This window comes from Dinoponera quadriceps, unplaced genomic scaffold (genome assembly GCF_001313825.1).
Source record: "Dinoponera quadriceps isolate SergipeBrazil2010 unplaced genomic scaffold, ASM131382v1 scaffold1750, whole genome shotgun sequence".
NCBI lineage: Eukaryota > Metazoa > Arthropoda > Insecta > Hymenoptera > Formicidae > Dinoponera > Dinoponera quadriceps.
This window is the reverse complement of record NW_014556445.1, coordinates 2,090,894-2,104,251: the sequence shown is the minus strand read 5'-3', so window position 1 is coordinate 2,104,251 and position 13,358 is coordinate 2,090,894. Positions and strand designations below refer to the sequence as shown.

General features: G+C 51.9%; 1 protein-coding gene across 5 annotated transcripts in view; it reads left to right on the top strand.

The window, feature by feature from the left end:
• Nucleotides 1-13,358, top strand: part of LOC106747467 (LIM domain-binding protein 2) — a 191,782-nt gene that overhangs the window by 67,223 nt on the left and 111,201 nt on the right. For 3 of the 5 annotated variants that reach the window (XM_014625023.1, XM_014625022.1, XM_014625021.1), the window contains exon 1: nt 9,195-12,274. The exons of the other annotated variants lie outside the window; for them this stretch is intronic. In XM_014625023.1, coding sequence (XP_014480509.1) covers nt 11,427-12,274 — 848 coding nt within the window. In that variant the 5' untranslated portion in view covers nt 9,195-11,426. Of the gene's footprint in view, nt 1-9,194; nt 12,275-13,358 lie in introns of those variants that run through there. 5 annotated transcript variants of the gene reach the window in all.

Genomic DNA, 13,358 nt, shown 5'->3' with positions numbered 1-13,358 from the left:
TTTTTCCGGTATATTTGATTCGTGAGTTCACCGTCAAGTTGTACGTCACGTCGCCGCGAATTAATATCAGCAGGCCTTGCTGAACGGTATCGCCTCGTATTTTTTTTATATGCCCGGTGACGTCAATGCGCGAATGGCAGTAAACAGAATTTCATACATCGCATCGGCCGGGGAAACGCTCGACGGCGATTAAGTCGACGCGAAGATAATGGTGGGCGACGACGTATAAAAGAATTTACGCCCGCGCTCTTTCTTTTCGTTTCTCGATTTTTTCTCTTCTTCCCCACTCTCTATCTCTCTCTCTCTCGGTATCGCGCGTTTCGTTCGCGAGGAAGACCGTCGAACGGGTGAACGCGAACCGGCGATGCCCCGATGGAGGAAATATCGCCTTTTCGTACGTTGACTCGGCATCGATGCGTGTAATCGTTCGATAATGCCGCGAGCCGCCGTGTACCGGTCTGCTTCTTACGACGATGCCATGTTGCGGTCTCGCATTCTTCTTCCTCCCTGCTGCTTCGTCAACGGTGACGCAATGCAGGTCTTCTTCTAACGTGTGCGCCGCGTTACGTAACTCTTTTTCTTGCTGAAATTCATAATTCGTCCGGGTAGAAGTGTGCCGTCACGTTGTTACGTACGATATTAACGACTCGCGACGTCTTTCCCGTCTCTTTCGCTCCGATTACCTCGCAGTTCTCGTAAACAACGAGTCGGCTCGTGGCATATAACTAGACATTAGCAACGATCAAGCGTGAGTTTCGGAAAGGACGCGTTCCGCCGAGGATGCCAGCGTCGTAGCTCGTAGTATGTCGATCTGACGCGAATCTTCATGTCGAGCAAGAGAGAGAGAGAGAAGGATGTCTCGAGGATATCGTTATCGCTAAAACACGTTCTACGGAACGCGAACTACAACGATGTAATCTACTCGCACGAAAATGATCGTCCCGTCGCTTTCTATCCTAGTTCCCGTAAAAAGAACGTAGGGACTTTACTATTAGCGACACGGCGGCCGTGCAATCTCGCTAAGTACGCGCGCTCTTCGAGAACACGCTCCCTCCCCTTCCTCTCCCTCTCTCTCTCTCTCTCTTCCCATTTCTCTCTTGGCTTAAATTTCATTTCTATTCCGAGACCTCGCGAAGTTCGTCTTCGCGTAAACAATGTTGGCCACCCGTGCTGGCACGGCATTTTTCAGCGGCATTTTTCAGCGGCGTCGCGATGCGGCCGAAACGATCGCTTTTCCGGCGCAGCAACAAAGTTTCTCCGTCTGTTCAACGATGTACATCATCGAACACATGGTGAACCCAGAGAATGAGCTTCTCTCTCTCTCTTTTTCTTCCTCTCCCCCCTCTATCTCTGTCTACCTGCATACACAGAGGCTTGTGTACAGTTGCCGCTCGGTCTCTCGAAGAGTGAGTTCTCAGCCTCCTCGACGTATACCCATCCCGCTTGCGTCGCTTCGGTCGCCTCGCGCTCTCTCTCTCTCTCTCTCTCATAATATCTACCTCTCTTTCTCTCTCTCTCTCTCTCGTTGTCTCGTCTTTTCCTTCGAGCGCGTCCGCGCACCGTCTCCTTTCCTCGGTCTGTCTCTCCGATGGTGGCAACGAGCGAGTTCGAATCGAGGCGAGTCGAAGGGCTCTCTCGCTCGGGAGGAGGGAGGAACGAACGAACGCTGAGTAAATGCTATCCTCTCAGTCTCTCCGCTCCTCTTTCCCGTTTCTCTCTCTCCTTCTCGTGTCGTCTCTTTTTCACTTCCTCTTCTCCCCGGACTTCTCTGTTCCTCCCATCGAGCGAGGGTCAACGTACAGGCGCACGGCGTGACCGAAATCACACACACGCTCGTTGCGAACCCGCTCGACTGTGACTCTCCTCGTCTTTATTTGGCCTCTAATTGTTCCTTCTCCTTCAGCGACGCCCGCTGGTCTACTTGCCGGGCCCGACTCCGCGCGCGCACACGCGGCTCCTACGATCAACTTTCGAGGAGTCGCGTAAGGATTCACTTCGGTGGACCTTCGATAGCTCCGATGAGATTTGGCGCGTGGCATTTTGATGGATTCGAGGCGAAACGTGTGTGGAGGGGGTGTGTACATGTGTGTGTATACTCGTACATGGGCGTGTGCATGCTGTGGATCCCACGGGGAGATCCATTCTTCCGGAGTAACCCAATAAACTGATCCTCGATTTTTCACTTATTGTAGCCGGATTGATTACTACCGAAAACGCGCGTGCACGCACAACGTGGCCGAATTTTGCCGAAATCACAGGAATAAAAGATCTTCATTGTCTCTCATGCGCAATTATTTTCGAACATCTTTTGTCGTAGTGGTAACAATATGCATGTAAGGTTATTATCACTGACGCTATGGTAAAACAATAGAAAATTGGTTCTCCTGACTCTTTTTGTGGTTAAAATAAAAAAAAAAAAGGATACGTTTGGCGCTGAAAATAATTATAATTTTCTATCAGTGCGTACATTCTAAAGACTCGATTCCGGCTAATGTATTTCTGCAGCTTCTCTTAAAGTCTAGATGAAGCTTCGAGTGGGATCGCTTTAGAAATATTTCATTTCTCTCTTCGATGCTTTTTTCTTTTCTTTCATAATATATTCTCTCGCCTTTGTTAGAGCTCTCCGTTGATGTCGTTGGCATCGTTCGAGCGACGCTGCGACTTTCAATAGCAATTAATCCTTCCGGATATCGACGCCGGCGCCGAACTCTTTTTCAACCGTGTATACACATCCGCGACGGCCCCCGAAGAAGCCGTCAGGCATTAACTCGCCGCCGAGCGCGCGAAGGTAAATACACGGCGTACTTCATGTATAGACGTGATACGTGAGCGGTTCGCTTCGCGAAGGGAGAGATAATCGACTCCCACCGCTTGCTGCTCGTTCGCTCGCTCGCTCGCTCGGCGGCCCGACCGACCGAGCTGCGCGGGGTGCAAACCACAAATCAGTGTGAAAGAGGCACAAAGTACCACATCGCTCTTACGCAGGCGCTTGCCCGCTGTCCGAGATCAATTATGCCGGGAGTATAGATCCGACGTGACCGATCCAACGGCAGGAAAAAGAAGCTCTTCTCGCTCCAGGCGTAACCCGTTCCTTTTCTTTTTCCCTCCTTTTTCGCGAGCGGCCGAAAAACACGTGAATTCTCGGCACCGGTGAATACGTCGGGAATCCATAGTCCGTCATGGCGTCGACACGAATAACTATTCGTCGGCTTTGCCGACGTTCAGCCCAAGCTAGGTCTATTAGAATCACTCGACAATGCTCTTTCGAATTCCTCAGTCCAGCAGGCCGAATACCTGCCGGTACCGAATATCCAAGGCTTAGGAGGCCGAGCGAGCCCGACGAACATCACGCAGGACAAAGAGATGGCGTAGGGGGGGGGACTAGTGAGCAAAAGATGGAGGGAGGCATTGGGTGTCGCAAAGAACAGATTAATGGTCGGAGGGCGATCCTTGGTAGTCGGTTGCGTCCGAAACCAGACCGGCCGCCCTCCGCCAGCCTCCGAGTCGAGGACGACGGCCGCAGGCCATCTACGTGATGTGTAGACCAAAAACACCACGTCGCGCACACCACCCACGTGCAGAAAAAAATCTTTCGAACTTTGCACAAACGTCGTCCCACTTCCTCCCTCTCCGTCAAAATAATAGGGCGGGGCAGGAGGCTTCTCGGGCCAGTTACAATCTCACCCTGCGTAGAATGCGGCCGAACGGACGTGCGCGGTGTCGAGAGTCCTTTTTTTTTTTTCTATCGACAGAACGCCCCCTGGGAATCGCTAATTGCTGTTGGAGATCGCGAGGAGATTTGTAGCGAGAACACGAAGGGAAATCAGCGGGGGAACGCCGGTGAAGTTCGACGAACTCCACCGGCGATCGAGAAGTAGAATGTTATTATGGTAACGGGTTCTAGGTTGTAGCGCGATTCCGATTCTGAAAAACGCTCGCGATCGTACGCTCTTCTGTGTGTGTGTGCGCGCGTGTGCGTGCGTGCGTGCGTGTGTGTGTGTGTCTTACCTCTCTCGATGCCGAGTCATTCTATTTTCGACGCTGACATGCTCGTGGTAGATACGTCCGTGTGGAGACGCGCGTTAAAATATTTTAACTTCATCGGTGNCCCCCCCCCTCTGCCGTCACTGTAAACTCGGGGCGAACTTTTCTTCGTTATCGCGCGGTGCGCGCGGAGAGATCTCTTCCGGATAAATAATCGTGCTTTTTTTTCTATTCGGAAAGATTTCGTAAAAACTTTCTAAAGTGAACTTTCCATTCAAATGACGAAACCAAGACGCGTTACAGCAATCGGTACTCGTGCGTACGTGGCGACGTCTCAAGTCGACGCCGCGCTGCAACGTCGAGTCACTATCTCGTTTCCGGTAGCTTCGCAGCTTTCAGAGCCTTCGGAAATTTCGAAAGAGCAGGCGGGAATATCGTTCAGTAAATATATACAAAAAATGTTTCATTAGTTGATCACAAAGCACGTTTATGAAGGTAGAAAGCGTTTGTCGGCAGCAATAGATCGTTTCCCGGATATCTATCTTCCGCTAAACGACGTGTCATTGGTGGAATTTTCAAATAGTTGTAAATTTTCGGTTTATAGCTTGTCCTTTTTTGTCCGTCTTCACACAATATCTCTTGTCTCAAGCCTTTGTTTGCCGTTTACCTGAGTTCCTAGCCTTCTGCTGGGCAAACCTTAGTCGCAAACCCAAGTCATTGTCGGAGTTTAGAACACCGTCCGTTTCATGAAGTTTTCAGAATTTCCTATTGATCATTTGATAGTTAACGAAAACACCGGTGCCTTGGAGAAAAAAGAAAGGGGAAAAAAATGTTTCGACGAAACAGTTGTAACCTTATACCAGTCTGAACGCTAACTAACGTTGCATTGTTCCGCATGACAATTGGACATCGTCTGCCGACGGTGGTCGATTGACGGTGAAACGACCATTGTTGAGATGTGAAATGAACGAGACGTGATCGAGAAAAAGCATAGGTGACGTGTGAATTTCGTCCATCGTGGATTTCTCTATCCCTCTTGCCTTTTTCTCTTTTACAATTTTCCATCCTTCCCGTCTTTCTTCATCCGCCTTAATCCGCTGTTCGCGGGACGGCGATTCGCAGGACCGTTCCTTTAGCCGAGCGAGAACGCGGGAGTCGATTACCTTTTAATCCGAAATTACTACGTCGTTAATCCAGTTAGCGGGCCGCCGTGGTCCTTCGGCCGCGAATGTGTCGCATGGATATCGCGGACACGAGGCTTACCGAGGGCGGACGTTCACTGGCTGCTTAAACCTCGCCGATATCGCGGGCGGTCGCTTTAATTAATTGGAAATAATTTCAAATCTGCGCGCACGCACGACCTACCGCAAAGTGGAGCGATCCGCGCGCGGGCTTTGACTTTGTCTTCGGCAGATCGGGGATACGCGCGCGTATCTTGCGACTCTGTCAGCGAATTTATTTGTTAACGTCTCTTGCAACTTGAAACACGACGACGCTTCATGCGTCGCACGATTTTCACTCCGCTCGCACGATTTACTCGGACGGTAACATGTTAGACCTACGAGGCCGACACGCGTTTTCTTTTGCTTACTCCCTCTTCCACGTTTTGTACAAGATGCTATACGTCGCTTCTATTCCTTTAGTTGAGTCTATGTGACCAATGCTATTATCAGCCTGATCCAATAAAATGTCTACACGGAAAAAAGGAATTGGCTTCCATTGAGTTAAAAACTAGCTATCTGTGTAATACAATTGAAAATTAGTTACCAGACCTAGTTTTTAGCTATGGAAGTTAATTCTTTTCTCCGTGTACGACTATGGTCACGAACTGTGCACGGCTATAATCATAAGAATTAGCTCCCACAGATAAAAACTAGGCCTGGTAGCTAAACTTCAGTTGTATTATATGGATAGCTGAGTTTTTAGCTGTGGGAGCTAGTTTTTAGCTGGAGGGGGTTAATTTTTTTGTGGTTTTCTGGTGGTAACCAGTTTAGAAGGGCAATCAATGAAAACCAGTTTACAGAGACAATCAATGAAAATTGGTAAACTTGATAATTCATAGATGACTAAAAAAAATGCAAGAAAAAACACGATTCTTACCATTTTTCATGATGTAGGTCTGAGAGACCTATGATATTACTTCAGCGTCAAGAATACGGGTGTTACTCTCAGATTTAAGCCGGTCTGTTGCGCGTATTTCACTATTAAAGACGCAGATATCAGTAGTATGGATGATACGAGAAATTCATTTATTTCTCGCGATTTACAAAGGGAGGAATTTATGGTAATACCGTCGTTATCGTACGGACTGAATTTAGTGCGCTCTAATGTGTTTCCTAAACCGTGCGTTGCTGCTGCTGCTGCTGTGTGTCGCCGCGGTAGATCAATATTCCAGCCTCGGTAGAATTTCAATGCGACTTTAGACCGCGAAAAATATAATTCGAACGTGTCGATAGCTCTCTTTCTCTTTCTCCCCGTAGCGCCGTGGGTATCGAATGATTTGTTTGTTTTAAATTATCGCGAGTGCGCGCGTAAAGCGGCATCGCGCGTGACTCGGTTATTCCCGGCTTTTTGCGAAATTTTCGCGGCGACACCGCCGCCGGCTGAAAAGAAATCGAGATTGCGCGCCGCTGCGGAAATCGACTCGTGTTCTCCGGAGAGAAACGGTCTTCCGGTTTGCGGATGACGCGGCTTGTCAGCGGCGACGAGAATCTTCGCAGTATCGGGGAAATATCCGGTGCTTACCGCCGCAAAATGCGATTTTCCTATCACAAATCGGCGGATTTCCACGTCAAATATGTCTCGCGCGTCGCGAAAACGCTACGTGTATCGCACGAGATTAGCTTCGCTGCGGGATTCGGCTATTTTCTGCTATTGAATTATTTCAGGAATGCTATCCCTCTAATGAGATATCTTAGGGCCCCATGGCACACAGAAAAACGAAAGAAGATTTAAGCAGAAAGAAAATTAACCAATCACAGTCGATTATTCCTCGACCTAAGGAGATTAATCGACTGACATTGCTGTATTTGCTTACCGTTTACGTTTTTCTATATACTATGTTCCTTAAACCGAACACAAACGAAAGTGATATATTAAATAAAAAAATGATAAATTAATTAGCGAGATATTTTGGTAAACACGTGCTGTGCGAAAGCGCAGAGATAACTCGGGACGGTCAACCGTTTCCTCCGGGTTTTTAACATTTTCCATTGTATATTCTAAAATCGTCCGGAATAAACCGGACATGCGAACGCAGTAAATATGAAATTGTGAAAAAGTACCGCAAATTGCCGAGGAACGTCGAGGCGTATATGTGTGTATGTGCGCATGTTTACGCGCGTCGGTCGATTGGTCAATTCGGCACGTCGGTGCATGTCAAGACGACGAAGGGTCATTCTTCTTCCTCGCGCCGTACAAATACGTTCAACTTGACCCCGATTACGATGAATCGGATTTCCGGACTACGGTGATCCTAGCGGACACCCTCGAATCAATCCTTACGAAGAGAAGGGAGGTAGCGGAGGTGCTGCAGCAGGAAGAGGTGAAGGAGGAGGTGAAGGGGTGAGCGATTCGAATCACACGGAAAGTGAAACTTGGGATCCCCGCCGACTTTGGTCGTAGATACGGCTTCCTCCTTCGCGAGCAATAATTTACCAAACAGAATCGGATACCGGCGTTTCCGGATCTCGTTACGCGGCCACATCCCGTGCGTATGTTCGAATTTCCCAAACACGAGTCGCGTTTAATGCAACTCGCGACATGCGCCGCGAGTTCTGCGCGTATCTCGAACGGATTACGAAAGAAAGAAGACACTTCCGTACGATCTGTCAACACACGTAACGCGCGGAGAAAATCGTCTCGCGAACAATTAAAGTCATCGATACGCGAAATACACCCATTCCGTATCGAATAACACCCCACTTAACTCGAAGAAAGGCTGGGAAAAGATCAAACCACCCTTCGACGGATAACGACGGGAAACGACTCTGAAGTTTATTCACCGCTCCTTTAGAACCAAGACACATAGAAATATGTACAAAGCAAGACATTAGCAGAGAAATAATTTACTGTGGTTGATTAATTTTGATTACTGCTTAAGATCCGATTTTTTTATGATTAACTTGTGGTTTAGACTTGATGGTGATGCAAAAATTGTTTTCCCATTCATGATTAATCATTAAATCGACGGGTTTGTAGTAATAACTTTTAAAATCTAACGATTAATCATAAAAAGAAAAACAATTTTCATATTATCGTCAGGTTATAAACCACAAGTTAACCAAAGACCGGGCCTAATGTCCGTTTCTATCATCACGGTTTAAACCTAATCGACGATTGACTCAGCAGAATTGACGAATCGCATTGGCCAATCAGCTGAACTGATCAGTGCAATTGGTTAATTCCGTTCAGTTAATCGTCAATTAGATTTAAATCATGGGGGTATAAACGGGCATAAATCGGTACTGCTTACGTTTTACCATGTGCCCTGGCTCTTAAATGGGTGGCGCATAAAAAAAGCATAAATAACAAGAAAATCGACCAACCAATCGGTATATTTCTTTAAGTTTCATTCCAAAAGACGATAGAATTGACGATAAATTTACACGCCTAAACAGAAGTAGCTAGAATTTCAACTTATCGGGACTTCTATCGTCTACTGAAATACACAAACCCAAAGAAATAAACCGATCGGCTGGTCAATTTCCTTACTGCTTCCTCCACGTGCCATGGTGCGAATTCGACACTTGTGCGGACGAGCACCTAGCAACGCGCCGCAGGTAGATATTTTCTAGGTACGCGCGACTCACCGAATTCGAAATGCTCGCGTATCCGCTCTCCATGGAGCCTCTCGAAATCCTCGGCTCGGAGAGAGCGGGCGAAAGAGTTCGCCGGGCATGACACGTGAGATTAGGAGAGCGCGTCCGTTGCGTGGACGCCGGGCGTCGAGCGCTCACGTGGCACCCCTCCATTCTCGCGGGCATCGTGCGTGAGGTTCCCTTACACCGCCGGTGACCCCCGCCTGACGTCCCAACGACCCCTCTCCGGCGACCTCACGATCTTCTCTCGCCCCACTCACCCGCCGCTCCGCCCTACGTCTCTCTTCCCCTCGCCCATTGCTCTCCGAGCGGCGTCCTCGAGAGCGGCGACTGCAGCGCCTCGGTGTGTCGCGTCCGCAGTAACGCGAGCGCTTCCGTGGAGAGTGGTACTGTGTTCCGTGCGGCTCTCGTCGTTCGTTGCTCTCTGTGTGACACGCAGCGCGGCGGTAACGCGCGCGTCGTCGCGCGCTCGCCCTCTTCCTAACGCGCGCCGACCGTGTGCTTCGTTGTTGTTACTGCTGTCGCAGCAGCTGAGAGAGAGAGAGTGCGTCGGAAGTGTGCGTCTCCTCCGTCGAAGCGAGCGCGCGCGTCCTTCTCACGCGGCGAGTGTGGCAGTGATCTCTCCGCGGGTTACATAGTTGCTGCGAACGCGCCGCCACTCCGGAAGTCTCGGATTTTGTGTGAATCGTGTGCACGATTTGGTAATAAGTAAAAGAGGAAGGCTCGCCGCCGGGCCGTACGAATCAGCTGAGAATACGGTGCATGATACACACGTATACAAACACACACACACACGTACGCAGGCATATAAAACACGCGAGATACATACACCGTAGTGCTGCGTCGTCGTGTCGCTGGAAATTCATAAATCGCCGCATAAGGCGCGCACGTCGCGCGGGAAGAATGCCGACTCGCGTCGTCACACAGACGATCGGGCAGCAGCGGCGGCGTGCGCGCGTGGGTTTGGTTTTCGGGTCGCCGAGCGGTGACTGAAAGAGAGAGAGAGAGATACAGTGTGCGAGCGAGGGAGGGGGGCTGAACATACCTAAGGGATGCGGGGATTCCGTTAGAGCAGCCGGCGCGGTACGTCGTGGATAGTGAGACTGCTAGCCGGCGTAGGTGTGATACATCACTACGAGCGGCAGACGGAGGAAGGGATAAGGAAGGGACGCTATTAGTGCGGGGATGGCCGAATGGCGACGACAACCGGCAGTAACGTTGATTCGCTGCGTAGATGCTGCTACGTAGACTCGACGACGTGACGGCCACGTGCCGCAGCGGACGCTTCGTCGTCGTTGGCCAGTGGCTTGTTGGTTAACTCTCCCTCTTTTTGCCGTGCGATTGCGTGCCTAGCATGTCGTAATCGCGGAACACGCGAGCGGTGGTGTGTACTCGTCGTCTATATTCGTGCGTACGCACGTCACGACGGAAAAGTAAACAGCGCGCGGAGACGTTAGGAGCGGCCCGAATTTGCCGCGAGAGCAGTGTGTATATGTGTGCGTGTATCCGGTATATGTGTGCGTGGTGTCGCGCGTGAGTGTGCGTGCATGTGTGCGACTTGACGTCCGCTCGCGCGCGCGCGAGTCGGCGCGGAGGAGGAAATTCGTCGATTGAGAGAGAGAGAGAGAGATATCGGCGAAGATCGATCTTGGTTCTCTGTGCTATAGATCGCGGTGTGAACGCGCGAAAGAGAGAGAAAGCGAGAGCCGGCGCTTCTCTCTCTGAGAAAAGTTCCTCGCGAACAGGTGGCTGTTTCTTCGCGCGTAGGACGGATATAACACGCGTGACATCTTCGTACGTGTGAGTGAAAACACGTCGCGCCGGTATCTGGCTCCGCCACTAGCGCTTCCACGGACGACGAGGGTGGCTCGGCGCGTAACGCGCGAACGCGATAAGAAAGTCCGTAACGTCCGCCACGATAATACCCCCTTCCGTCCGATGCGCACGCGGGGCTAACAAGTGGATTCCCTCGTTTTACGCCGGAGGATACTCGTTCCTACACAGTGCGCGGTGATACATAACGTCCCTCTATACGGAGAGTAATCGTTCGCGTGACAAAGGAACCGGTGTATTCCGGTATTTTGAGAGCGAGAGTCTCGGGAATTCCAACCTCTCTCGCTAGGGACTGGTCGCTCTTTTAATCGTCGTTCGCGAACGTACGAAAACTCTCTCGAACTCTGTGGAAATTCAAGCAGGAACGCCGGAAATGAATAATGACGAGTAACACGTTCGGAAAGGACGAGAAAATCGCGGAATAGAGCTCAGTGGTTCTCAGTTCGAGGGAAAGGCCTCGCGAAGTTCTTCGCTCAAGTTTGAAAAGGAGAGATCCCAAGTTCGAGAAGCTGATACAACCGGAGGGGAGCGTACGCGAGAGAGAGAGAGAGACGGCGAGAAAGGGACGCTTTCAACACGAACGTCGAAAGGAGGGCAGAAAGCGGCAAGAAAAGAGTCGGAGAGCGAGTGAAAGAAAAAGAGAAAGTGACCGAGGGAGAAAGGGACAGAAAGGCGGACGGAGCGAGGAAAGAGACAAAGACGGAGAAAAGGATCGCGCTTCGTCGACTCTAGTCCAAACCTCGGCGAGAGTTCGAGGAGAGGGTGAAGGGCGCCGTGGAGGGGGGAGTGATGCCGGCCGTGAGCGTGGCACAGCGCCCTCCAGGTGGAATCCCACTCCACGCCGGCGTGCCGGTAGCGCCCAGCAGCGTAGCCGCCCCCGGTCCGTCGGGCCGGTGCCTCGGGGGCCCGGCAGCACCCCCCGCCGGCTCGCCACCGCTGCCGCCGTCTTTGCAATCGCTCGGCGGCGGTGTTGCGAACAGCACCAGCGGCAACAACATCGTCAATCCCAACCTCGGCCACGGTAACCCCGGCAGCAACCCCGGCAATCACCATCTCGGCAACAACGCCCTAGGTATCAACACGGCGAGCGGCGCCACGAATCCCCTGCAGGCGATGGCATCGGCGGCGGCCTCGCTCACGCAGCTCAACAACATGGCAAACGGCCCGTTGCCGCCGCTCGCGGGCACGGGCCCCACCGGACCGCCGAGCTTGCCGCCGCCGCAGCCAGCCACGACGCCGACGCACGGCGGCCCGCCGACCCCTCACGGCGGCGTGAGCGCGGCGCCGCATCTCAACGGCGCGTCGCCGAGTCCCCATCCGATGCCACCCCACGGCATGATGAGCGGTTCTCCCCATACGCCCCACCCGCACATGGGAGGTGGCGGACCCTCGCCCCATCCCCATCACCCGGGCCCTCACATGGTCGGCTCGCCGCACCATCCAGCGCCCCATCCGATGGGTCCGGCCGGTATAATGGGCCCCGCTGGTATGCAACCTCAAGGTGGACCCGGTATGTGCGGGCCTGGCCCCACGATGGGACCGCACGCGCATCCTCAGGGACCCGGAGTACCTGGACAGCCGCACATGCAGCCGCCCGACCCGTTCTATTGCTCGCCCTTCGGAACGCCTTATTACAGGTAAATAGACGATTTTTCCAGCCGACGAACGTTCTCTTCCCTCCTCTCCTATTGTATCGTTGAGCGTGTAATTGACACCACCGCTTATGAAGCGCGAGGAAAGCATCGTGGATGCTGCTGCTTGATCGCATTTCCGCACGCCTCGTGAGGCGCGACATTTCTGAGACGACCTGTATCAACGAGTAACCTGTCCTTTTATATACGTGTTATCGGCCGTAACAATTGGCCGTCACGCGAAACACACTCGCACGTGCGAGCCGGGGTGAAACTTTGTGCGAAGGCGTATGTAAACTTTTTTCTCGTGTCTACCGCGCAAGGCGGGGTGTCACGCGAGGTTTCACGAAAAACGCGTATCGCGTGGTCGAAGGAATCTCCCGAAGCTCCGCTCCCGGTTGCCGTTACTTCCACGTAATCCGCTTCGTGCGGTTAACAATCGCGACGTACTCTCTCCGGGAACGGTATTGCGATCGGCGATTCATTCTCGCCGTCGAGAGAAATATTTCGGCGCGACGCCGATCGCGATCGATCCGCAAAGCGAGAGAGAGAGAGAGAGAGAGAGAGCGACGAAATCAAATTAAGGATTATTCGCGGCTCGTCGTTCGATCGGTTCGACGTTATTCCGTGACTCGATCACGGCCCGGCGAGCTTTTTTCCTACACGGCGGATATTTTTAGACAATTGTTTTACGGCTCGATACTCTCTTCGTTCCGTGCCAATCGGCCGGTAGTCGCTCACTAGCACGCTCTCTCAGGCGTAGTAACAGTATACTCCGAGAATCCGTTATCGTACCTCGAGCAGGATCTTCCTGGTCACCGTTGCCGCGCGCGGTTGGCTGGCTGGTCCGAGCTGAGAACACAATGTACGGTAGGGTAGCGCCGAAAATCCGCGAGGGAGTTCGCGCGGGCCTCCGTCACGCCTCTGCCAGTCGCCATTAATTAATTTCAAGCGTGCGCGTTTGCCAAACGGCCGGGTTTATAATAGCCGTTAAACGATCGGAATCGTACGGGCCTGCCAAAAATTCGCGCAACGCAGCAGCACGCACGAAGAATCCTCCGAAGGAGCGAAGGATAGCGGCAGATACGGG